At 43.2% G+C, this 27,387-nt stretch overlaps 1 protein-coding gene across 1 annotated transcript in view; it reads left to right on the top strand.

The window, feature by feature from the left end:
- ACACA (acetyl-CoA carboxylase alpha) overlaps window positions 1–27,387 on the top strand; it is a 248,727-nt gene that overhangs the window by 182,486 nt on the left and 38,854 nt on the right. The window contains exons 48-52 of the mRNA XM_075013812.1: window positions 10,611–10,754; window positions 11,362–11,482; window positions 17,021–17,117; window positions 19,735–19,831; window positions 20,592–20,727. Of these exons, the coding sequence (XP_074869913.1) occupies window positions 10,611–10,754; window positions 11,362–11,482; window positions 17,021–17,117; window positions 19,735–19,831; window positions 20,592–20,727 (595 nt within the window). The remainder of the gene's footprint in view (window positions 1–10,610; window positions 10,755–11,361; window positions 11,483–17,020; window positions 17,118–19,734; window positions 19,832–20,591; window positions 20,728–27,387) is intronic.

The raw sequence follows: 27,387 nt of genomic DNA, 5'->3' as shown, positions 1-27,387 counted from the left end.
GCGGGAGATGGATGGCAGGAGACAAATCGCTTGATCATTGTCTTCGGTTTACCTCCTCTGGGGCACCTGGCACTGGCTACTGTCGGCAGACAGGATACTAGGCTAGATGGACCTTTGCTCTGACCCAGTATGGGCGTTCTTATGTTCTTATGTAACACTAGGACTGGAAGGGACCTCGAGAGGCCATTGAGTCCAGCCCCCTGCCCCAGTGGCAGGACCAAGTGCTGTCTAAACCATCCCTGATAGACATCTATCTAACCTGTTCTCAAATATGTCCAGTGATGGAGATTCCACAACCTCCCTTGGCAATTTATTCCACTGTTTGACCACCCAGACAGTTAGGAACTTTTTCCTAATGTCCAACCTAAACCTCCCTTGCTGCAGTTTAAGTCCCTTGCCTCTTGTTCTGGCCTCAGAGGCCAAGAAGAACAAGTTTCCTCCCTCCTCCTTATGACACCCTTTTAGATACCCGAAAACCGCTATCATGTCTCCCCTCAATCTTCTCTTTTCCAGACTAAACAAGCCCAGTTCTTTCAGCCTGTCTTCATAGATCACATTCTCTAGACCTTTAATCATTCTTGTTGCTCTTTTCTGGACCCTCTCTAATTTCTCCATATCTTTCTTGAACTGCAGTGCCCAGAAGTGGACACAATACTCCAGCTGAGGCCTAACCAGTGCAGAGTAGAGCGGAAGAATGACTTCTCGTGTCTTGTTCACAACACACCTGTTAATGCATCCAAGAATCATGTTTGCATTTTTTTGTAACAGCATCACACTGTTGACTCATATTTAGCTTGTGGTCCACTATAACCCCTAGATCCCTTTCTGCTGTAGTCATTCCTGTACAGTCTCTCCCCATTCTGTATGTATGGTTCCTTGTAGTTGTGTGCAATTTAATTTGTGTAAGTCTGGCAGTACGTTTGAAGTAACACAAGCTAGTTTTATCTGGTCCTTTTCACCTCCCTGATGTGGGGTGATTGACAGTTCCTGCTGAGGAGAGGCCTGGACCTGGACTAACAGGTAAAATTGGATGCCAAGACTGGCAGAACTTTGCAGGAGGCCAGGTCTTGAACTGCTGGGTGAGCTCTTTGTCAGGATTTGGGAGGAGATGGCTGAGCTGCTCTTCTGGTGCTGTGCCCACACAAAAGTGTAACTGGTTCTGAGACCTGAGGTTTATTGGCTTAGCTGTGGAGGGAGGGAAAGGAAGTCTACACTGTCTTCTGTGGGTGCTTGATCTTTCAGTATCCCGCACGCTTTTTAATTATCCTCCAGTTTCACAAAGTGAAAAAATAAAACACCCCATTGTATACACAGTTGTCTGTTTGCGGGAGAGCGGGGTGGGATGATGATCATGATTTTAAAATATGGACTGTGCAAAGCTCTGTTCCTGAGAAAGGAGGCAGGGATGTCTTAGTGTCTGCTCAAGTTGCTTCCAGTCTTGGGATTAGATCAAAGCAATCATGTGAGAGCAATCATGTGAGTTAGAACAGCAAGTGCCACCCCTGTCATTCAAAGAAGCATTATAATTATTAATGCATGATATGAATCTTTCTGTAGTGGCGCAGCAAGACTATTAGGCAGATACGTATGGGTGCAGTGTGTTTTGAGAATGCTAATCAACGAGGGCCTAAGAAATGTCAAACGGAAATTGACACTGCAACAGCATTAAACATTAGTCAGTACCTCTTGTGAATCTCACCAAGGTTACCCTGTTCTTGGCTCAGGATGTTGGGGGAAGGAGGAGGGGCTGCTGGCTCTGTGTCTTAGGTGGATGCGTTAGAGGATGCTGGGGGTACAACTGAGTGATATGCTGAGGGAGGGGGGTTGCGGTCACTCACCCATCTTAGGTCAGGTGCAGAATCTATGTGCCACTGCCCTGCACCTCTCCACCAGTCATTACTCTGCATCCCAGCAAAGCCAATTTGTGCTGGGAGCTAAAATCTGTGTACAGCTCAGGCAAGGGAGCCAGTATCAATTACACGGTGTTGGTGATGGGGGAGAGTGTGCCTTGTTCTGTTAGAATCAGCCCCTTGCAGGGCACTGAAGGCTTTTCCCTTGTAAGTAGGTTGGGTGCATGTTGTTGTGGGCCCACTTGGTCCCCTTGGTAACACAACGGCAGAGAAATTAACATAAGCGGTACAGATGATTGGACTTTAGGCAGATGCAAGCGGTGTAACAAAACCACGTACCTCCATTTATTCATTTTATTTTTAATTGCCTTGCTTTAAGTGGTTATATTTGTATATTGCTCCCATTAGAGACGATTTACATTCCACACATCCCATTACCAGTCCCTTTATGTTTGCTGAGGGAAGAAAGTCTAATAGATTTCTGTTGTCTTTTTAATTTTCTTTTGCACAAATATATATCACTTTGTATCTGGATCTCTATCAGTGTAGCTGTGTGTGTTTAAAGCTGGGCAGATACCTGCATTTACATGTGGCTGTTCATTCCCATAAATATGAGTTGCTATCTCTAGCATGCTGGCCCACATTCTTCTTGTCTGACTTTCCCTCTGTAGCTTCCGGTGAGCATGTTGTGTAATGTTGCCGTGCTCTTTTGCCCGGTGCCCGCATTTCACCCAAGTGGTGACTACAGTGCAGCCATTGGGGGCCTATAGGGACCCTCTTTGCTTCAGAGATGTGTGATTGGCACCCAGGCGCACTGAGCCTGTGTCTGCATGGCCTTGCTGCAAAGCCATATCTGAGTTACTGTCTCCTTTCTGGCACTGAACATGCCTATCGCTAGTTAAGGGCGTAGCTGATGGGTCTTTGTTCTCAGTGAATTCTGAACAAATGTCTGTCCTGGTGAGAAGATAGTGGAGACCTGTTGGTACTAGCCTGCATTGCCCCTGCAAATTGGATGGGTTACTAGCCCAAGTGGAAGTGACATCACTTTGTGGCTCAGGTCAGCTGGCTTGGGTTGTGGCACTGTAAAACTACAGTGTAGATGTAGCATCTCCTTGTCTGTGTCTTGTCCAGTCAGCAATCATGATCCGTACTGCCTCGGAGAACCTCAAATGTCCACTAAGTGCAGTATCGCCCGCCCTTTGCCCAGCCAAACACAACAGGCACGAGAACTCTGTCTTCAGAAATACCTTTTAGAGTGTGTAGTGCAGTGATAGGCAGACACAGGATGGTCTCCTCACTACATCGGCCAGAATCATTAGGGAGTGAAAAGGAGTGGCAATAAAGACCCTTGTTTTGACCATAAAGGGTATACTCACAACCATAAAAGCAGATCCCCTCCTAGATCTTCTAAGAGGAGAAATCCCTCCCTGACCTGCCCAAGGTGAATCTTCACATCTGAGCTGCAGGGACTTAATGGTATCAAGTAAAAAGGAACATTAGAACCTGAAGGTCTGCAAACCACTGGTGCCATCGAACCCCATCGGGTTGGAGACTCATTCATTGAAGATACTATCATGGCCCTGTAATGAACTACCATCTACCTCTGATTTGATGGTATGGAATCACTAGAGACAACCTCTGAAGTGCTTGGTGACTTTTACCACAATGTAAGATAAAAATATTCACCAATCTTCCTCATTATTGGAATCAATCCTCACCAGAGAGACTCGAACACCAGCAGGAAGGGAGGAGACTGGATGGAGTCTGTCTTCCAACCCATCTGGTGGCCACGGTGTTCCTTCAATGAGACTGATGGAGCCAGATCTGATGATGCCGTAGCTGAGACAGTCAGACATATTGCTGAGTAGTCTTGGACCCAAGCATCTTTTAGGACAGGTGTTGGACCAGGAGCTACAACACTGGCATTCTCACACTTCTACTCCTCCTCCGCAGTTCTGCTTGCCAGTCATCCCCAGACAGACTCAAATAAGAGAGCGGAGTTAGTTACTTGATTGCAATGAGTTCTTAGAGGTATCTGCTCCTTGTGTGTGCTTCTAGCCTCTGACCTGGCTGCTTTGGGTCATGACAAGATTCACCATAACAAAGAAGCTGGGAAGGTGGTTGGTCCACCCCATCCCTTTATGTCTTTGGTGTGAGCACAAGAAGAGCAGGGGCACAGACATGGAGCAGCACACACTGCTTGCAAGAACTTTCCTTCTTGGACACATGAAGTGCCTGCGTACCCTGAGTGGAATGGAGAGAGGGATCCCACATCTCAGAAAACACAGCTTTGGTAAGGTGCGTAACGTCCCTCTGCTGCAGTTACGTGGTCTGTGCGCTGCCTCCTCCCCAACTGCCCGCAAACATCCAAGTTCATTTGCTCTCTCTTCCCTCCCCTGCCACCCACCAAAGTAAGCCAACTTCACCACCACCACCACCACTGCTGGCTTCTGGATTTGCAGTCAGCAGCCATCTCCTATAACCGTCAGGCTGTCAGCTTTGCAGCTTCCCCCTGCCTCCCCCCTCCCCCATCACTCACCAGAGGAAAAAGAGCTGGAGCCAGAGCTTGAAATATATCATGCAATAGTGTATCATGAATTTCTTGTGAATCACAGTGGAGAAGCAGGTTTATTTATTTCAGAGACTTTAAATCAATATAAAGTAGGTCTCTTAGTTCTGAAGCTGGGATGGAGTGTGAAAAAATGAGCCCATTGTACTCTTAAAACTTTGGGGAAAGGAGATGACAGCTATATAATTCCATTTACCAGGCACTGGGGGCTTTAATGCAAAGGTGACAGGGAGCTCTTTGTGCATTTAGAGCACCATATCTTCTAAATAAAAGATCTGTAGACTTGATAGTGGAGTATAGCTCTGACTTTAATAATCTCCAAACATTAGACTGAGCCAATATGTTCCCAAGTCAGAAGGGTCCCCCACCGAACGCTCGTAAATTAAAAGTGCAGGCACTGCACACACTCATAGATTAGAAATGCAAGGACTGCGTTCCATTTCCGAGAGGAAGCCCCGCTGGAGAGGAGGGGGTTGTTCATGCTGCCATGACAGTAGGATAAAGACGCCAGAAACAGGGTGTTTAGCAGCACAGCTCTCAGCTCTTCATTGTTTCAAGGCATGTGCTTCATTGGCATCTTCGCCTACATCTATTCTCTTGTACTCAGTTGCCATTCCTACAATTTAATAAGTTAATGTGCAGAGCGGAAGTGCTGAATGATAAAAATAAGAACTGAGAGATGTGCTGAGGCTCAGCCACAAATAATGACTCTTTGACTGTGTCACCTGTCGTGATTTTTTTTAATGATTTTTCTTTATTTTGATAATTTTTCTTATGTTTGTTAAAGATGCTAGCTGCTGCTTATGTTTGTGTTTTTCCTGTTCTGTTTTCTGAGGCACAATATATAAGCTGTGGAATATAATTTACCATTATTAATAGTATAAAAATATAATGTTCATTTCTTATATAAGCCAAGACACACAATAATGTGAACATAGTAACAGGTTCAAGCACATTATGTAAGGTTGCCGTAACAGTTTCCATTCTAACCCTCTGATTTCGCTTCCTCCCATCTTTCATCTTTGCTGACACACACAGGCCGCCTAAGTTTGCGGCAAAGCTAGTTTTGTAGTTAATTGCCTCAGTCAGCAACAGGTCGGTTGCTGGCAATGTGCCTAAGGAAGGGCACTAGCTACTAAGATTTTTAGAGGGTATGGGTGCTGCCCAAATTAACAGAGCTATCTTAGAGAACGTGACACTTATACAAATGTTGAAGTGGAATTTTCTAAGAAGGGAAGGACAGTTAGCTTCTCAATTCCCTCTTGTGTTTTTGAACATTGCCCCCAAAGTCAATAAAGATAATTTCATTGTCATTATTAGGAAGGTAAAATCCTGTTTAATTAGCTATGTAAATGGAGGGTGGGGGAGTGGGGAGGCCGCCACCCCCACATCCCTGCGTCTGCCACAGATGGGCTGATCTGACCTGACCAGAGTGCCCCTACCTGCAGGGCTTGAGTAACCTTGTGCCTATGGTTTTATCTCATAGTGTAGATGCAGCGTAAGGTTGTAATACAAAATACTACATTGTCTGAGAAACAGTATTTGTTTGTGTAATTAAAGGTTGTATTGTAATGCAAGCAACATTAGATTTGGCATTTCCTTTTGAGTGCTTAATTGTGCAACCATAATGTTCCACTAATGTAGCAGGTTTGGTATGGATAGCCTACTTTTTAGCCATGTGAAAGGTCTGTCTTAAGTATGGGGAGGTTGGTGGCTTAAAGAATTAGCCCTGGGATGTAAAGCCTTTTTCCTCTACTTTGCCTGTCTGCATTTGGAGCAGGTCTGCAGTGACCAGAAGTCATTGCCATCTAAAGGCTATCTGCAGGCCTGTGTGAATGAGGAGGTGGTCTTGGTTCAGTTTCTAGACTATATGTAATGGAAGTGTAATGAGAAGCATTGCAGAGGTGTTGATGAAAAGGCTGTTAGTGTAAACAAAACCAGACTTGTTACTACAGTTTGAATATTTAGATCCAGTTCACTCTCCTCTGGCAACATCTATGGCCTGGCAGGACCAGAGAGTCCCAGAGCCAGGGCCAGATGGGCGTCCGCAGGGCCAGGGTTGGAGCCAAAGCAGATGCCGGTAACATGGCCAGAGCCAGGGCCACAACTGCAACGTGAGGCTGGGGCTAGAGCTCCCACCTGCCAGAGCCTTGTGGCAGCCCTGGGAGAGCAGAGCCAGGAGCCGGAGTCCCGTGGCAGCCTGAAGTCCCGGGGGACGGAGCTGGAGGCTGGGTCAGAAGCCCTGGACCACCTCTAGTCCAGGAGATTCTGTTGTTTGGGACCTATCAGGTCGTGACCATGCCACAGCAGGGAGGTGCAACCTATAATACCCCTCCTAAAGCAAGGGAGCAGCTGTCTGCTGCTGATTCAGAAATGCCGAATCTAGGCTGCCATATCAGAAAGTTGGGATTATATATAAAATGCAAAGCCATTGCGACAGGAAGCAGAGGAGCCAGTGTAGCCTGGCCCCTGCCTAGAAACGTCAGAAAGGGAAGGTGTTTTTATTTTTGCCAATTATGTGCTATGTCTGCATTAGATCACTCGCTCCAAATAACTCCCCGTGTCTCTTATTGTAAAATGGGAAGGCGAGGGGCTGGATTGGAAAAGGAGAAACAGTCTTCTGGTGTTTTTTTTGTAACACATTCACTTTCTTTCAGTGTTTATATCCAGTAAATTTTAATTTTATTTTTTACGCAGTCTGTCTTCAGAAGTTCAGTGTCTTGGCTGTTATTGCCATTCTGCTCTGATTATCTACCCTATCGAATTCAGGCCAAAAAGGGATGTTAGAAGGACCAACAGGAAATTATATCTGTGTAATATACTCATGCTTTTAAAATCAGATTTGTTGTCCTTCACCATTCCTTCTGTTGTCTCTGTGTTTTGCCAATGTTCTGTGACTGCTGGGCTTGGGAGTTAGGTTTTCTACTGGTCCCTTGAGTGCTTGACAACCTCTCCTCCAAGGAAGTAGCCTCTATGCAAACTTAGCCTTTCCTTGAACGTGATCACATCCACAAAACTGCTGCTCACTTGAAGGCTGATGACGTAGAGTTTTGCTGCCCTGACTCTTTTGAGTAAGATGCTCACTGCCACTTTCCTCGTGGGGTATATTGAAGCTCCCTGGTTATCTTGTCACAGAACCTCCAGTGTTGGTGTTTGCTTTTTTTTTGCATGATTGTGTCCTGGTTTAGATACACAGTTTGCTCCTATGTGGTCTTTTGCACACAGGGCTTGTGTGGCATTGCCTGTCTAAATTATCTCTCAGCTGAAGTGCACTGGTGTCTTAGCTGCTCATCTGTCCCACTGAAGAACACCTACACCCTTAATTGCACAGGATTGGTATTGTACCTCTCCAGCCATTTCATTCTGCTTCACCCTTGGATGTTGCCTTGCAGAACCATTTTATACAATAATAGGCACTGGCCTATTTAAAATTGTTAATTGGAGATTGAATTACTTGTCAGCCTTTAAAAATGTAGTCCTGTCAGGTCAGAGATGAGGTGGTGAGCAGGGTAAATGAATGAGCTATTGCATTCATTTTTTCTCAAGCCAAATGATCATTGCCTATAAGCTGGCTAGCCCCTCAGTGCCTTTTAACCTCTGGCTCCTTAGCTGAAATCCAGTCTGATGCCATATATGTGAGATGAGTTGGTGGATTCTCTGCTTTGCAAGTAGATAGGAGAACTTGCACAAAAGAAGTGCGCAAGGCAGAGTCCAGTGGATTGGTACCTGCGTACCAACTTGCATACTGAGAGATGGATTCTGAACCCCCTTATGTGTATGCTTCCTGTTTTTCAGGGGAACACAGTAAGGTAGGTCACGTAGTTTGCTTTGTGCATCTACTTTGTGCATCTACTCAGATTATTCATCCTCATCTGCTGTTAGGTCCATGGGTTTGCACGTGCATGTGTGTGTCATATTACATGTATGCACACACCTAATGGCAGCTAACATTTAATATTATTTTGTCTGTGTCCTGGAACTATTATGCCTCTGCTGACAAATACACTGATCAGTAAATACTCCCCTCACTCAGTCCTACATGGTGATTTCGTTGGCACAGAACCTCACAATGCTCTGCCACTTCACTCAAATGTCTGGAGCACTCGGAAAAGAAACTGCATATTTATCTTGATCTCCAAAAAGGGATTTAAGGGCAAGAGCAGGCAGTATATTAGACTGTTTTCATTGCCTGTCAGCTGCGGTAAACCTTAGCTGTCTACAGTGTCTCTAGATAAGCAGTGGCCCATTTTGCATGTGTGTACGTTTGCATTCATGTGAAGATAGGCAGTTTAAATTCTTTTTCCTTTCCTCTATGGAAGGTGTTAGTTGGACTTGTCTCTCGCATGTGGAGGCCAGTCTTTTCCTGTCATGGAACCGAAATCTTACTCCTGGATTCTCAGCTTGTTCTTGGTTGAGGAGGGGGTATAAAGGGAAGTGGGAGCCAGGATTTCAAGAGTTCAAATCCTGGCTAATAGAATAACCTCAACACCCTTTCATTCTAACAAGAACTTTCAAATAGGTATGCTCCTTACCAATGTTCCCTTTAATCATCTTCCATCCATGTGCGGATTTTTTCTGTCCTTGTGCAGAATAATTTTTTATGTGCAGCAAGGCACCTGTGGATGTGCACCACCAAGATAAACACAAACCTGTCTGTGGGCGCTCTGCTAATCAACTGGGTGGCCCTTCATTTTCTCCTGAGTGGCTGCACAAACACACAATTTGCAGGGCACAATGCCCTTGGCAAAGTTTCCTGAATGCTTTCAATTCCTTATGGGAAATTTTAGAACTTCAAATCAATTGCATTTATGAAAATGAAACTAGATCTGAGCCTTACTTGCTCAGTGACGATGCTCCCCTAATGACTAAACTTTGTTGCCGTGTCTGGTCCCTCACGGTCTCTGCTTACAGACCCTGATGCATCTGTCGAAGCGGGTCTTTGCCCACAAGAGTTTATGCTCCAAAATATGTATTAATCTATATAGTGCCACAGGACTTCTTGTTGTGCTCACAGACCCTGTTTTCCCCCAAAATGAGTTGCTGTCATTGTTTGGGAATGAGGGGATAGGTTTGAATTTGTTTAAGATCTAAATGTAACAGGTATGTTATGTTCTCTGTCTGTTGGAAAGACTCAAGCCATAAAAATAACAAACGGCATGTATTTGCTAGAATGTCAAAGTTATGAGTCTATTTTGTAATGATGTGCTCCCGCCTTCATGAGGTAAACTGGCTGTGGCAGAGGTGTTATTAGTAATATGGACTCAGTGGAGCAGAAAGCCGAGTGACCGAGAGATCAGTGTATCAGTCAGCGAGAGGGCAAATGGAAAGAGACAGCAGGAGAATGAGAAAAGAGCTGCGGTGCTGGGCTGAGATTAGAGATGGAGCCTCATAAGAGAATTGAAAGTCCAGCAGTCAGTTTTATTCTCCCCGCCCCCTCCAAGGAGCTCCCAGGGCTTTGTGCTCGTGTATGGTGCTGGTTTCTGTGCAGGGCTCTGGTTTTCACCCACTTAAAGGCCTAAATGTGTTAGTTCCACTGCTCTGTTTTGCACAGGGGCAGCTCTGGTTTAGTGAGTGAAACTCCAGATACCTAGATTCTAGTTTCAGTTCTGCCTCTCTCAGGCTGTGTAACTGAAGGCAAGTCATGACACTTCCCGTGCCTCAGTTTCCCCATCTGTAAAAGGTGATGGGAGGGTGAATGTTCGCATAGCACTCAGGCATCTAAAGCAGTGTTTCTTAAACTTTTTATGTGGAACACCTGTGAACACTTTATTTGGAAAAAAAAAACCCACCATCCCCCACAAATAAAAAACCCCAAACAGTAACAGATACAGCAAAACCAAAAGGAAGTCATTTAGTTAGGTAGCCTAGCAATAAAGAAGTAACATTGTATCAGGTTTTAATACCAGAAAATCTATACTGTCAGTGTATGATATACAAAAAGTGTCAGATGCTCGCAGCACACCTGTGAGTTGTTCGCAGAAACACCAGTGTTCCTCAGAACATAGTTTAAGAAACATTGCTCGGGAGAAGTTCTGGATATTGTCCAGAGAGCTGCCCCAGCAATGACTGGTGGAGCAGTAGGACTTACTGTAAGCCGGGAATGGAATGCTCATGCAGACAGGGCACAAGCCAATGAGGGGCTCTCTGTTACCCTTTCACATTGCCTGACCCTTTGTGTTCCTCCTTTAAAGGTGCTGGGGCGGGAGGTGTACACCTCAAACAACCAGCTGGGCGGGATCCAGATCATGCATAACAACGGCGTGACTCACAGCACCGTGTGTGATGATTTTGAAGGGGTCTATACGGTTCTGCAGTGGCTGTCCTACATGCCCAAGGTAAGTCTTGGTGCAGCAGTGCAAGGTGCCTTTGCCTGTATTTGTTGATGGCATTCACTGACCTCAGTTCCTTGGGGTACTGCAGAGGCCACTGGATAATTTGCAGTTCCCTGTGCACATCACCCCACTGGCAAATTGTGCACAGTAATCTGTGCAGCAGGGTTTTTATATGTGCAGTAGATTGTCTTGTATAGAAATGATTCTACAAGGATCCCCTCCCCAGCAATTACTTAGAGTCATTACTGTATATTGGAGTTGCTCTGCAGCCAGGTGAACGCTCAGGTCACCTTCCTTTGGGAAAGAGTGGGTGGAATGAATCAGGTGGCTTTTGAAAATTAAATCGCCAGCCTGGTGGATGATGGCAGCACTGAAAGCGTAAAATATGCCAAGGAAAGTCTCACGCCAGTGTCGAAGTAAATGTACTGCTTTCTTTAGACCTTTGCAAAGGCCCTGGGAGGCTGCAGTCATTGGGATTGTTTGGAGAGGCAGCCGTAATGTGCCACAGGGACTGAGTCTACATCAGCCAGTCCATTTGCATTTCTGATCTTTGCGGGAGAGCCATGAATGCTGTATGACCATTTATCCCATTTTGTTTTGTTTATTTTAGAGTGTATCCAGCCCAGTGCCCACCCTCTCCAGCAAGGATCCCATAGACAGAGTCATTGAGTTTGTTCCCACCAAGACTCCATATGATCCCCGCTGGATGCTGGCTGGGCGTCCTAATCCCAGTATGTACATCTTTGTCACACACATTGTGTGGCAGTTTGGCTGGTTTTAAGATCTCTCCGGGTGTTAAAATGACAACCCACATTCCAAAATATGGATTTCAATCATGTAAATTTGGCATTTACCAATTACTGGTAAAACGCAAATGATTCTATATTGAAAGTCTGCTGCCTGTTAGTTTCAGAGCAATGTGGGTATGATTAGAAAAGTGGGGGTGCTGTACTAGCAACTGATTCAGTTTTAAGTGGACTGAAGCCACTGCAAGGATGAATGTGTCTGTGGTTAATCTCTGTAATTTGCTGGAAACCCTTACTTGCTTAGGTAATTCTTACTCATGCAAGCAACTCCATACGCTTCAGTGGGACTATTTGGTGTGAGTAAGGACTAGTTGCATAAAGGTTTGTAGTTTCAGGCTGTTTGTGTGTCAGATGTATATAGTAGAAATCCAGGTGAGAAGATGATTAAAAACAGTAGGTTGAATTTTGGCAGACCCCAGCATTACTAAATACAAGGGTTTTAATAGGTGGCTGAGTGAAACCAAACTAAGCGTAAAATTGTCAAAAGCACCTCCCTGACTTTACAGATTCCCGGCACAAACATTTACTTCTCAGCAAGCTGGGGGGTGATTTTGCCAACTGTGCACATGGACCCTGCTGACACCCATTAACAGTTCATTAGCTTGCTTTGATTAGTCCTGTTTCAAAGAGGACTAGACCAAAGCAAATTCTTCCATCCACCTAGCTCCATCTACTGGGGGATGGGAGGATGGGGTAAGTTGACTTAACTACATCACTCAGGCTGTGTCTGCACAACGGGGCTGTTAAGGACAAGGCTGTGTCCGCACAGCCCCTGTTGCTAAGAGTCAGCACGTGTAAATGTTTGTCAGTACTTTTGCCAGCAGAATACTTCTAGCCCCCATGGGTGGCTTTTGATTTGGGCAGGAGAGCACTTGCACTTGCTCCTGGAATTTTTGTTGTTTGGGTCAGGGAAGGGTTAAGCACCCGTGAACAATGAATTGCAAGTATAGACACAGCCCTAGGTTATGTCTGCAACAGGCAAAGTAAGTCAACTGCAAATACGCAATTGTAGCTACAGCAGTTGCATAGCTAGAATTTACCTATCTGTACTCTGCTTACTTGGCTGTCCCTACTGAACAAGGTCAATGGGAGAGTTTCTGTTTTGATCACCCTTACTCTTTGCATCTCGCGAGGAGTACAGGGGCTGACTATGACCCCTGGGAGGTTGACTTAGCACATCCCTAGTAGAACCCCGCAAAAGTCCCAAACCCTCTAAAAATGGACGCTCGAAGATCTACGCGGAGTGGGTCGGTCCTCCAGGCTAGTGTAGGCATAGCCTTGAGTGTAAAACCTTTCATATTGTGCTTGATTGACCTGTTTTATGTGTAAACCAGGCCTTCATCATTTTTGAGAATGGGACTTCAGGCCTGGTCTGCATTAAAAAGATAGGTCAACCCAGAAAAAATCCACAACCCTGAGGGACATAATTAAGCCAGCCTAAACCAGGTATAGACAGTGCTAGGCTGATCTTGCTATCATCTGTTCGGAAGGTAGATTCTTGCGCTGGCCAAAGAGTGTCTACGCTGAAGTGCAGCTGTAGCACTTAAAATGCAGAAAAGCCCTAAGTTTCCTGGGCGTTCAATGATATATAGGTTCCTAAATGCCTAAGTCCCTTCTGCGGTGGGACTTGGTTGTTGAAGTCACGTAGGTATGCTTGAACATTTTCCCCCCAAATCTGCTTCTGTAAAATCATATCAGTCAAGGCAAAGGACACTTTTGAAAGTGACTTTGATTTTGTAGTTCTTCTGCTCGTGTTTATGAATTTCCCTAGTGAAAGTGGACAATTCTTCCCCCAATTTTACCCCCAAAATAGAATTTTTCACTTGAAATTCTGCCCTTCATACAGTGTGAGAGCATTTGGGGTTTGAATGACAATCAGAAGGTAGACATGTCAGGTTACATTTTCCTGCAGACATTGCCTTAATGTCTTGGTTGATTTTATTTTCTTGAAGATTAACTAGAAAGTGCCTAGTGAGATGAAAGGTCCAGCCTTGATCTGAGTGTGTCATGGGGCCTCCTCAAAAACCGGCTACCCCACCCTGGATATATTTTTCACAATACACTTTATATGTTTGAGATTTGAAAATGAACCTGACCCTATTTGGCTTCTGGGCTGGAAATGTTTTCCTGTGCTTCTGTAACTAATGAGAAAGCCATGTAGATTTTGCTATTTGAAAGGAAAGAGAACATGTTGAAGTAGGGAGAAGGATCAGAATACAGGCTGAATCTCCATAGTTCAGAACTCTCTGGTCCAGCAACATTCATGGTCCAGTTTAGTTAGCTGGTTGTGCACTTATCATGGGTGTGGCCAAGTTTCACACAGTCCCATGAAGTTTGTTTACAGCCACCAGTCCTGGCTCTGTGTTCTGTTCTGTTATTTAGTGCTAATTTACCCCAAATGTCTAAGAGTCAGTGCTTTTTCTGTGCCAGTACTTCCAGTACTGAGTACTTGGACCTCAGCAGCCCCGGCTGTGGGATTGGCTGGGGAGGTGGGGTGGGAAGACTGAGTACTGGCTGCTTTTTTTTTTTTTTTTTTAACAAAAAAGGCACTGCTAAGAGACTAGTGAGCAGTAGAAGTGTTGGTAATGCTGCTAGATAATATTGATCTCCTGTGGTCCAGCAAATTCTCTTGTTTGGCACCAGTCAGATCCCAAGGATGCCAGACTAGAGAGGTTCAGCCTGTCCTAAAGCCAATTGCATCATGCTATTTCATAATCTCTAAAATGACCAGCTTGAAGCAACATAAAAAAACTCAAATTGATACATAATAGTATGTAAGTTCTGTGTACTTGAGAGCATGTTTACAATTCAGAGCTACTTTTTCTAGTTAGGGAATTGTCCCGTTTCTGGAATGCAGACCCCCCCCCCCCGCCCCCAAATAAAAAGCCTTTATCATAAAGGAATCTATCTCTAACTAACTTGGCAGACCTCATGGAATAATTGGATTGGAACCATTGCCAAAGACTGAACCCCTACCACTCTCCTTTGGAGGTGTGCAAGAGATGTACGTACAAACTAGGTGACCATTGTCCCTGCTGTTATTAATGAGTTTGGAGGGATAAAATGAGATTTGTGATAAACTAAGTTTTCCGGTTTTGGATAATATTTTTTCATCATCTCCCCAGTAATTCATCCAGCTGTCTGAGTGCAGCTAACACCAGCTTCCAAATCGAGTGACTTCAGATTTTAATTTAGTGGAAGCGTTAAGGAAAGCAGATGATTCTCCATGATAAGTTAAAGCAGATATCTCCTAGGTGAAAAGTTAAAGCCATTTATTAGAGGAGATAGCGCTGTGATATTCTTCAAACTGACGCCCGACACGAGGCCAGAATCTAAACGATCGGCTTTGGGCTCGTGATAAAGAGATAATTTTGAAATGGATGGTCACATTTTACAGTGGGGCCATGGAGGCAAGGAATGTAGAACACAGTAATTACAAGTTTGGTCTTGATAAAACACTCTCCATCCTGTTTAAGTCAGCAGAGGTTAGCTCGCTTGAATCGCCACTTTTAATTGGTTTTAGACTTGGGTTTGCAGAGGCAGAGGTGCTTGTTCAAATTAAAGCGTTGTTCAGAAGCTGTTTGCTGAGGGGTAAAGCTGGGATGTTGTGTTTACGTACAAGCTTTGTGAGGACTCACAGAAAAGCAGTTACCCACAAAGTAATCTGTATTGCCTAGGTGGATAGATTTCTTGACTGCCATGATATGGCGCTTGCGGCTTCTATTGTGCGGAGGACTACAGAAAACAGAGCCGTGACCTCTTTGCATTTCACGTCTTTTGTTGATATTGCATCAAGCAGTGGCCGGTGACAGAGAAAAGTCAGATCCCTCCATAATGCTCTTTCCAGCTCATTAATGATGGCCCAAATTGAAATCCTGATTTTAATGACCCTGGACCTTGTGAGTTCACTTCAGAATCCCGAATACAGATGGAATGGTACGGTCAGCTCTTGCCCACTGTCAGAACATACCTGGTGTTCAAAATCTGTGTTGAGAAGGTAGATATGGGTCCATATTTGGCATGTAGGGCCCAGTCTCTAATAATGATGCATTGCTGCCCCCTGCGGGCCACTCCCTTGCACCCTGAAACATGATCTTGGATTAGTTTTACTTTCCCACAGACAATTACAAGCATGATTAGTCATAAATTGATGCAACCTCTTTATTTATTGTTCCCTGCAGTGTTTGACTTGATGAACATACACAGAAATGTAACAGAGATAGATGGGAAGAGGAAGTCTTTTGGTGATGGTGTGGGACTTGGATTCAGGGGAGCGAAGTTTCTTAAATTTTGTAGAATGACGGCAATGGTATTGCATCCTGCCTCACAGTGTGTAGTAGCAAAGCTTTATCCCCTAAGAGTAAAGAAAGGGCAGATAATGCATTGGTGAGAACTAAAGAACTGTATGTAAATGATATATATAAAATATACATTAATCCCCTTAATCACAGGAGTTATTAAAGGTCCTACTAGCTGTTACACATTTACAACAACTTTGAGTGCATATATGATACCAGTCAAGTATGCTGCTGCACAAAAGGGTATGATCAGTCTGTTGCAAACACTGATATAGGAGGATATTAAGTCAGATAATGGATTCCTCTTATTAAGCACTGAATAATTTTATAATCAGTTGTGTATAGTTTGCACAATCATGTGCTTCATTTACCTTAGAGGTCAGGAAGGGTTTGTTTCTCCTCAGGAGCACTATTAGAAAGGGGGGTTTCTTTGAAGCATCAAAAATTGGCCATTACCCTTTGCAAAGCAACTGACTTGAATAGAAAGTCTGATCTAGTGTGCCAACTAGTATGGTTTTCTGTAACATCTGGAGGAGTGAGTGCACGTGTTTGTACCCATCTCCTATATCTTTAGTGGAGCAAAAATGCACTTTATGGGTTATACGCAGTGGAAAAATAATAGGGCTGAATCACCAGAATGTATGACGCACATACAAATGCAATGTCTAACATTCAAATAACATTAGCTTATTTATTCTGAAATGTGGCTGTCTGCAGCATTTTTGGCAGAATCAAAAGAAAATTGTAAACTTGTTTTTGAAAATAGAAATAGGCATTTTGAAAAGCAAGGTCTTTAATGACTTGGCTGCCTTTTGACAAATATTTGCAGTGTCTTGGAAAAAAAACAGTTATTTATTTAAAAGCATGCAAAGTCCCTCTGCTATCCAAAACCCATCGTTTAACAATAAATGATGCCTTTGCTGATAAATGACTCTCCTTATGCAGACTAGCAAATGAAACAGGACATGATGGCTGAAGGCAGACAAATGTTCAGCAGTCTAATGCTCCCTTTTATTATAATGTTTGTTTACCAACAAAAAAAAAAACAAAAAACAAAAAAACAGACCAGCCCCAAGTTTTCAATAGGAATCTTGCTACAGTTTTAACTGCTTTATATGTTCTTTCTCTCCTCCTCCCCCACTTCTGATGTTTCCTTTTTTTGTAGCTCAAAAAGGCCAGTGGTTAAGTGGTTTCTTTGACAATGGATCATTTCTAGAGATCATGCAGCCTTGGGCACAAACAGTTGTGGTTGGCAGAGCTAGGTAAGTACCCATTGGCTTTGAAGACCTTCGTAGAAATCTAGCTTGTAATGTTACTTTGTGTTTCTACTGACACAGTCTGACAAAACTGGTGAGTGGATGTACATGGCTAACAAATTTTTCATCTCCGCAGAACACCTCTCTGTGACATGAATTGAGCACATACTGGTAATAACTTCTGTCTGTCCCAGGATGCTTGATAACTTTTGCCTTCTATAATGCTGGATGGGAAGAGTGTATGGGTCTGGGACACAGGTGATTCATAGGGACGAATCTTTCAACTGCATATGATAGTAGGGAGGGGGTCATATTGTGACTGTGGCATAATTTAGAGTAGTTGGTGGACTGTATTGATTCGTAACCACATTTGACTTGCAAAAATAGTCTGGCTAAAACTGATGTAGACTGGAAGAAACTGTGGATTGATGGAATGTCCACTTTTTTAAAGTAGGAAATTTAAGTTTCTGTTGAAGTTTATTACCCACTTTGAAAAGCAAGTGATTCAGGAGTGATCCCAGCATAGAATAACCTGCAGCATTTTCCAAACGAGCACCTGCCAAGGCTGATTTTACTCTAGCTCTACATTGCAGAGTACTTCCATCTGGTACTCACCTTCCTTTCTGGGCCAATCACTTTTCCTTATCTTTGTGGCAAGTGGCACCTGCTCAAGATACTAAATCATACCACGTTACGCTGAGATTTAGATTTAGATCCCAGTCTTGAAAATAAGTCCAGCCTTTGTAGCTTTTTCCATATAGCAGTTCCCTGCACTTTCATGCTGCCAAGAAGAAGACGCCATCACATGGCAAATCTTGCGGAACAGATCCTCCATTTAGGCACAGGATTCAAGTCTTTCATTATTATTGTCATTAAAACAATCAGCAGCATTGTGTGGTTTTGTCTGTTTCCCATCTGAATAAAGCTGCTCCTGTGATAAGAGCAGTGGAATAAGAACCAGTCCTCATAAATTTCCTTCCCAACTTTGAGCAAGAATATTCCCTAGTAGTAGAATCTGAGAAACAGGAAACAAAGATTTCTGCTGGCTCAGCCGTTGATTTGTTGGCCTTGAGGAAATCATCTATCCTTTTTCTCTGCCTCAGTTTGTCCATCAAGAAACTGTGTATAAAACCTACTACTCAGATTTAATCTGATGTTTGTAAAGTTCTTTGCTAATCCCACTATGCGGGTGCAAAGTATTCTAATCTTCCAACAGCTCTACGTGTAGACAACATCCCAGACAATATCGATTATTTAACGAAGCCAGACCATCTTTGTTCAGGAATATTCTTGCCTTGACTTTTAGTTTCTTTTCATCTGACACATTTTGAGCTGCATTGGACTCAGGCTCCTACACACACACATATATAATACAAATGGAGCTGACTTCTTTCAAAAGCAGTGGCATTTTGAAAAAAAAAATAAATGTGAATGTATTCTTCTGGGATTGTTACTGTAAGTGCTGCCAAAACTCATCTTTTGTATGTATGTTTGGAATATGTGTGCTGTTGGCTGTAAATTGTCTTTTATTATTCCAGGGTAACTTGTCCAGGGACACACTATAAAACAAGATGTAGCATCTTCATGTGCTAGTCTGATGAAATTTATATGAAGTATAATGGAAAACAGAAGTTGTTTTGAGCTGTTTTCAAGTTCAATAAATAACTGTAATACTTGGATAAAGATGTTCTTTATTAGGTCACATGGGCCCTAATACAGACGTTATAAGTTACCGATTTAAGACGGCTTCTGCAATTACGAGTTTCCAGCTGGACTCTTAATCATTGTGAATAGGAATATTTTCCAACCCCCTAGTGCATGTCGGCCTTGTCACTTTTGGTGCCTGGGGTGCTTGTCATCCAACTTGAGATGGCTGAGAAGAGAGGGTCGTCTCTGCAGGGACTCCCTCGCTGGCAACATCAGAAAGCCATTGCAAACAGCTGTTGCCACAAGCGGATGCCTTTTGTTTGAGAAAGTTATTAGACTGAATGGAGAGTGAGGCTGACACACACATTACTCTGCCTCTTTGTGCTCGCATGCCAGTCCCCGATGTTCCCTCCCCCACGATGGCCCAACAGCTCTGAGTGTGAATAGGTAAAACACTAACCTTCCTTCTGCCCATCACCATACCTCACCTTTGGGGCATCCCTGTGAAACCTGTAGCATATGGGTATTTTGATCCACTGGTAGCAGGAGTTAAAAATCACTGTAATTGTAATGGGTCAGGGGACGCTTGGGTCTTCAGGGTTTTATTTCCTGAAGACAGTTGTTATGGAAATCTGTAGGGTGGCACTCAAGGAGAGATGCTGGCAGAGACGCAGCCTTGTGCAGCTGCATGCATGTCACAAACCTAGAGCGCAAAGCTGGGCTTCAGTTTGTTCTGCTTGGCTTTGTTGGAAGGTATTAGGTTTATAAATAGGCCTTATTCTGAAAGCCGCAAATCCAGCATGATCCAACCACATGCCTGAGCTCTTCATAAAGAGCAAAGTGCTTCTCCTTCCATTTATTTGCATTGTTTGTCTCTTGTTTTTATTTTCAAGCGTTTTGATGCACGATTAGAAAAAAATGCCTAGTTGTACAAGGGTGAAGTACGTGGGTTTTGATTCATCTCATCCCTTTTCAGACTGGGAGGAATACCTGTAGGAGTAGTTGCTGTAGAAACCAGAACAGTGGAGCTAAGCATCCCTGCGGATCCCGCAAACCTGGACTCAGAGGCCAAGGTGGGTTTTGCAGTTGAATGTCTGTTGGGATGTGAATAAAGTCATTCTCTGCATGTGCTTCATTGAGAATGTTCTTTGTGCTTATTGGAAGTTTGGCCCCTTGCAATCCAGGTGCAAGACAAGACACTGGTCAGCCTCTGGCTGTATGCTGATGTGCTGCTGTCAGATCTGGTGAATGGGCCGTATTGCTGGTTGGCTCTGTTGGACAGAGAGAAAGACGTGTGTAGATGGGCAGGAGATGGCTTATCTCTGGTGAGGCTAGCCCTGCTCTCTTTTGAAATAAGGGAAAGCTCTCACAGCTAAAGCACAAGCCTGAGAGTTAGCAAATCCAGGAAACAAACATCATCCTTCTCTCCTGCTGCTGGTCACATCACCTCCGTTTCTGAAATTCTTGCTCCTTTTTCTTTTATGCTCAAACTCTTTTTCTCTGCCTTCTCAGCTCTTGCCCTGCCTATGGCTCCCCTCCTGGTTCCTCTCTCCTTTATGTTCTTTTTGTCTCCTTATTCCACCTGCTGCATTGAAGTCAGTGGAGCAACCTTTGGGAGCTACTCACATGTAGTCAGTTGCAGGATCAGCGTCTTATTTTTTTAAACTCTTATTCAGTACCCTTTCATTCCTTTGCGTGTCATTCATCCAGTGTTGCTGTGCCTCTCAGTATTGCTTTCAGGTTGCAGCTTTCGCTGTATCTATCTGTTTTCTTCTTATAGTAACTCTCATGTTAACAAAACATTCAAGACTTACTCTGTTTTACTCCCAACAGATAATCCAGCAGGCTGGTCAGGTGTGGTTCCCAGACTCTGCCTTCAAGACTGCTCAGGCTATCAAAGACTTTAACCGGGAGGGGCTCCCTCTGATGGTCTTTGCCAATTGGAGAGGCTTTTCTGGTGGAATGAAAGGTGATTGTCAGGAAGGATGATATATTTTCATGTAATGGAGGTTATTGGCTGCTTTGTTTCTGATAGCACAACAAACAAATTGCTGTGATGGGGATGCAAAACTAAAGCTTGTGTGTTGTGCTCTGACTGTGTCGACAACTGAATTACAGGTATATTTTCATTCCCTAGTTGACCTGTGTTATAGTGGAAAGAAGCATCATGCATTAGTAGTTCTGTGCATCAGTGCACATCTGCCTTCTCCTAGAATAGCATACATAGACCTGTGCAGTAGGACAGCTTCTTCATCCTCTAGGTTTTTCGGCCTGAGTCTAGACTCTTTCATGGTGTGATCGAGATCTGATTGGCGGACTCTTGAAGGCACATATGACTTGACACAGAATTGCTATGAAGAGAATTAAGTCTGCAGGTCTATTAACCTTTGTGATGCTTGGACCAATGAACTATGAATACATCTGTGTTTAGAGGGCCTCTTGTCCCCTATCCCTCTTGTGATGCTGTTCCAATTTGTCGTGCTTTCTAGTGCATTACCAGGTGAAAGTCTTGGACATGCACAAGGTTTCAGCCAGGTTATAGAACACAATTATGGTTCACTTCACAAAATGGAACTATGTGGAACCTGGGACAATTAGGTCAATTGACATGTTAGGAATTTTTGTTAGTTTAGTATGAAGCTGTAGCAAAGCCAACATCAGGGCATAATTATCTCACATACATGAAAATCTCAAGGAATCTCACACCCCAAGCCCCTTAGATCTAAAATGATTGAGAAACTTTGTCCTTTTAACTAAACTTAATGAGAGTTGCCATCACTTTTGCTGTGTGGTCACCAGGAACTCTGCAGTTTCGAAGCCTGTTCTTCACTAGTAGCTTGCCCTTTAGATCTGGGAGATAAGATCAGCTGTAGCCTGTTTTAGAACTACCTTGTTCAGGCTGCTGCACATCCCTCTCCTTTGGCTGGTGGTACTTCTTCTGAACATTGTTTGCTTAGGAGTCTGCAGTCCTTCCGGTGGTCTTTATAAGTGGCCATTAAGGGTATATAACTGTTCGTTCTAGACTCCTAGGCTTGTCTACAATGGTTCTGACTTGTAGACCTTGTCTAGGCTGAGGTTTTTTTACACGAACATAGTTGCATTTGTGTCACCCCCAGTGTAAACAATCCATGTCCAGGTTAACCTTGACTTGTGCGGGCACAGTGCACCTCAGCTTGAAACCCCAGTGTAGACAAATCCCTCACAACATGACAACTCCACTTGATCTAAAAAATATAAAAACAAACTCTTAACACCCACAGAAAAAATGTTCCCTCTGTTATTCTTGTAAATTCCATTGAAAATGCAAGTTTTCTGGCAAGGACAAATTTCCATGAAGTGTTCACAACCCAAATGTTACAGCACTGAGAACTTGGAAGTGCCATAATTGATTTTCATTGTCTGTGGTAGGAGATGTGCAGACTGTGAGAGTGTTACACATAGGTAAAGAAAGACTTGTTTTCAGCATATGGCAGGAGTCAGCAACCAAAATAGCAAGAAGAGCCTTTTTTTTTGACTTCGGTAAAAAACTCAGTAGTTCAAGAGCTGCGATGCATGTGAATTAGACTGTATTAGACAGATGCCGTGTCATATCCCACAATGCACTGCACATATTAAATGGGGAGTTGTCCAGTGTTTTGAAATCACGTATCACTTGCTATTTAGATATGAGCTGTTCATTGTTGGGCTTTTAGACATTCACTGTTTATAGAAAATAATCAGGAGGGTTTTTTTTTGTTTGTTTGTTTTTTTGAACTTTGTACTTATAATGTTGGGAGGCACAAAGAAGTCCTTGAAGAGCCACACGTGGTTCCAGAGCCTCAGGTTGCAGACCCCTGGTATATGGTTTTCAGGCTGGCCATATCCCCAATAATAGAGGTTTGCCTTTACCTGCCTGGGCACATTAATAAAGATTTACCCTTTTAGATTCCTTACATCTTTGGTTACTAGTCTGAAATATTTGTAGAATAGTTAAAACAACCAACCCACTTAAATCTGAGTGCATCTGCGGTGGTAAAGCTCTGCTCAGCCAGTCCAGTAATTAATATCTGTCTGCTGTCCAACCTGGAAATGTTATGGTCTTACCTGGTAGTAACGTCTTTGATTGACAACAATATAGTATTGACAGGGCTTCATTTATTCCTCTCTAAACTTTTGTAGGCAGCTGGATAGTAACGGAAAGAGGAGGGTGTGCAATGTGCAACTTGCAAGTTCAGTTAAGAATAAACATTGCATTAGTTGTACGCATACTGTCCTACACCGTTATAGGGATTGCCCAGATCAGCAGCACTGAAAACAGGTAATTGGATTTTAACAGCAGCTTAGTCGCTAACAAAATTCACAGCTTCTAACCTGGACCAATTAAACTCTTATCTTGGGAAACTCCTACTGCTTGGAAAGATCCTCACAGCTTTACCATGGGGCTGGTTTAACCAAGAGTGTTAACATTTAAAAAAATGCATCTGCAAATTCTGCCGTGCAGTTCACTTTGTCATTTATAATTTCATATTGCATTACTGTCAGATCAAGTATTGTCTTCAAATTGGTTCTGCAGGCAGCGGTGGCAGTTCATGTGGTTTGAGCAATATGAAGCTGCTCCATTAATATTCCAACCATTAGACTTTTGGAGCAGATATTGCCATTTTAAATTTTGTGAAGTGCCAAGAATGTGAGAGTGATGCTATAAAATTGAAATAAGTAAAAGATGGCAGCACTTTACAGGTACATGACACTTCACGAACACGTAGAGGAAAAGTTATAGTGCAAATGATAGAGTAAAAGTCTCTGGTCTAGAAAGGCTGGCATTATGAAGATGTAGTCTACTGGGCGTCTCTTTAGCCTGACAGGAAAAGAGCACAGTTCAGTTTGCAGAACAGTCCATGAATGCGAATGTCCTCCAGAGACACAGGTTGCAACACAGGATGAGTTGCAAGAGAACTGAGTTCTAGTCCTGTCTCTGCTACTTTGCTATGCAGTCTTGACAGCTGTGTACCTCAGTTTCTCCCCTGTTGCTATGAGATTTAATTAATGCTTGTGAAGCAGCCTGACAGCATCTCCTGGAGGAAGCTATATAAATGTAGTCTTCATAAATTGTTCCAGTATCCCATACTCTTTGACAACTTCCTCTTTGTTAGTAATGTCCAGTGTTCCCTGTAAGTTGAGCGCTTGGCCAGCCGCCTAGGAGAGGTTCAGGTGCTGCCCAGCTGATGAGCAGAGTGCCCACAGTCACCCACAGTGGGCAGCATGTGTTTCTATTAGTGGTGCATGACTTGGTGCACATAACAAAATTTATTCTGCCCATGGATGGATAAAATTAGAGGACACCCTGGTAATGTCCCGTGAAAACGGAATTTTGTTTTGGAATTGGGACTACAGAGCAGGGCTGTGGTGCCATACAGAGAAAGTGCCAATATTTGTGTATCACTTATAATTACTACAAGTAAGCTTGGAGGAGAGGACAGCACAGGAGGGGGAATGAAGAACAGAGTAATTTTGATTTACATATAGGTGGGGATGTTTTCTCCATATTATCTCATGTAAAAGGACCTAGGTGGAAAGTCTCAGTCTCTTGTTAGTTCTGACATCCCTTGGGGAGTTGTTGGCAGTTTTGGTTTCAATGCTGGCTGGGGATTATGCAGGGAGGGAAAATAAACAATTATGCCACCCCTCAGTGCACACAAACACACTGCCAGGAGCCGACTGCACTGTGGGTAAAATGACTCCAAAATTGTGTGTAATGAGTAGGAAAAGATTAGAGACAGCTCTTGCTATGCTGAAAATTGACATTAGTCGGAGGTAGGGGGGGAACCTCTTTACTAGGCGGCCTAGGCGGTCTAATTCACGCAGTAAAATAAATAAATAAAATAAATAAAGGCATCTCACAATGGTATTGGTGGTTTCCCGAACCAGCTCTATCTGGCCGGAAGGCTATTCAGCATAATGCAAAATTAAATTATAAAAACGGGCTTGAATATTTAGATGGAGGAGCCATTTGGAAGCAGTTTATTTAGACGAACCGGCAATGACCCACAACAGTGAGACATCAAGCGTGAAATTTACTAGAAATTAGCACCAGGGTCTCAGACTCAGCGTGAATAGTTTGATAGGATGCAAATCCCAGTGATATTAAACTGCATCACTGCTGGTGCTACAGGGTCACTCTTGGTTGGTTTTTCATGTTACACTTATTTTTTTTTTCCTGGGACTAGTTATAAATAACAATAAAAAAATCTTATTGAAAACTTCACCCAGAATAAGAAGGCCATTTAAATCTCTGATTACCTGGATGTTGAAATTCAGGACTGCCTGTATTTAATGGGTTTATAAAGCACATTATGTGTATGCAGCTGATGTATGCTTGGTGTTTACCTTAAGGTCCTGTCTGGTAATCTAGCCAAGCTGAGGAGATCTGTTCCAGCTTCAAGGGAGTAGCGCATAGAAACGCAGAAACCTGTCTGCGGCCTTTCTAGCAAGCTTGATGCTTCTGGCTGCCTATATTTACACTTACAGTGTAAAGATAAGTTTCCAGACGATTTTATGTCTGTATACAGTAGATGCAGGCACACACTGCAGATAAATACACAGATATTGAATGGGAAAGTGCATGTTACAGCACTCAATATCATGCTGCATAAAACAGCACTGCTCTTCTGAGAGGCCTGTAAGCATTTCTGAGCAACCCTGCTTTTCAAGTGGCTTGTGATACATGGGTTTTTATTAGTATCGGACTGAAAGTTGATCAAGCAGTCGCATCCATATAATTTTTTTCCAGTTTGCTGAGGTCTGTTTTATTTTTGTTCACATGTACAAAAAGGCCATTTAAAAAGGCAAACAGAAGAATTCCAGGTTGTGCAACCATTTATTTCTTAGCAAGAAATTGGTCACCTTTCTTTGCCACTGTAACTTTTTAAACTGTGTTCAGCAAGCTAGGTACAGTAATAATTGTTTTTAAAGTCTCTACTCCTCCAAGGAGTGCCAAAAAATGAAAACACAGAACTCTTGAGCACCATTAAAAGCTGCTCCCAGTTTACCAGCTGCAGCAGTTAAATTTGCCGTATTTGCCATTCTAAGAATACAAAATACTGCAAATACCACTGTAAAGGTAATTATCACCGTGTGGTAAAGGTTTTCCACTTTCATACTGAAATACAATATTAATATAACACCGGGAGGATGTGTTTTCTGGTCTTTAAACCAGGGGACTAGGAATCAAGACTCCTTGTATTTTGAATGACCTTCAGCAATTTCTGTTATCTCACTTTCACCATCTATACAGTTGGCATTATAACCAATACCTACTTCACAATTATGTTGTTAAGCTTAGGTAAGTGGTTTGTAAAGGGCTTTCGGATGAAAGATGCCATGGAAGTGGAAATATTTTTAATTGTTAAATATAGGAAAGAGAGTGGTAAGTTTTCTGTTGCAATGTGAACTATGCTTCAGTTTCCCCTGCTGTGTAATGGTTCTAGAGTATAAAACCTTTCACTGGTTTCGGTTGACTTGTATGAGGCATGACAATAATTATAGAGCCGTGGAGGGCTAGATCTTGCGCTTCTTAATCAAGCATAGCTTCTGTAAAAGGAAGTCATGCATCATTCAGCTACTGATATTCTTAGAGGGAGTCAACAGGCATGTGGATCAGAGTGATCTTTATCAACCAAGCCTACCAGGATGTTCAGCAAGACTTTGCGAAGGTCCCTCACCAAAGGCTCCTAAGGAAACCAAGAAGCTATGGGACCAGAGGAAAGCTCCTTGCATGATCCATAATTGGATGAAAGACAGAAAACAAAAGGGTAGGAATAAACGGTCAGTTTTCACAATGGAAAATTGTGAAAAGTGGCATTCCCCAGGGGGCTATATTAGGACTGGTGCAATTCAGCAGAGTCATACATGATCTGGAAAAAGGGAATGTCACAAAAGTGGGTCATTGGGCAACAAAAGTGGCAGATGGAATTCAACACTGGGTGCCAAGTAGTGCACATTGGAAACAATAATCCCTACTTCACATGTCTAGTGGTGGATTGCACATTAGCTGTAGCCTCCCAAGGAAGAATTGTAGCCAATTAGTAGGGGAAGAGGCAACAAGGCCTTTGTAAAGGGGAGCGCTGAAGTGAAGCTCCAACAAGTAGAATGAGGTGGTGTGTCATTTTCTTCCATTCTTCACCAGACAGAGTCTTGGCAAACATTTGAAATGTTTCACTGTGAGCAAAAGAAATGCAGGGACTGCATACACATCCGATCGGATACAAAGAAACTGTGGAGATAGATCATTGTTAGGACATTTGAAAAACATAAATACGTGACAGGGCAAGATCATACGTCCTTCTTGGACCCCAAACTCCCAGTATTTGGCTTGCAAGGGCACTAAACTATTGAATCTGAGTGTGTTTTGTTTGCACCGTGTTAGATCCATTGGCTTTAGTGGGAATTTTTCAAACCCAAGGAATGCATCCAGTTATCTTGGTGGGAGTTTTGGATGGGTGGCAGATGCAGGTAAATGGTCTTCACATGTTTGATGTAAACTTGCATGATGAATAATATCAAGTTAAAGCAGTTACAGGAGAAATGAGTGCTCTCGTATTTCATATACATAATGCATGGGTTCGAAAAGGTCAGGTCAGAGACAGAGAAG

Source organism: Carettochelys insculpta, chromosome 19, assembly GCF_033958435.1.
Source record: "Carettochelys insculpta isolate YL-2023 chromosome 19, ASM3395843v1, whole genome shotgun sequence".
Taxonomy (NCBI): domain Eukaryota; kingdom Metazoa; phylum Chordata; order Testudines; family Carettochelyidae; genus Carettochelys; species Carettochelys insculpta.
This window is presented reverse-complemented; position numbering and strand designations above follow the sequence as displayed.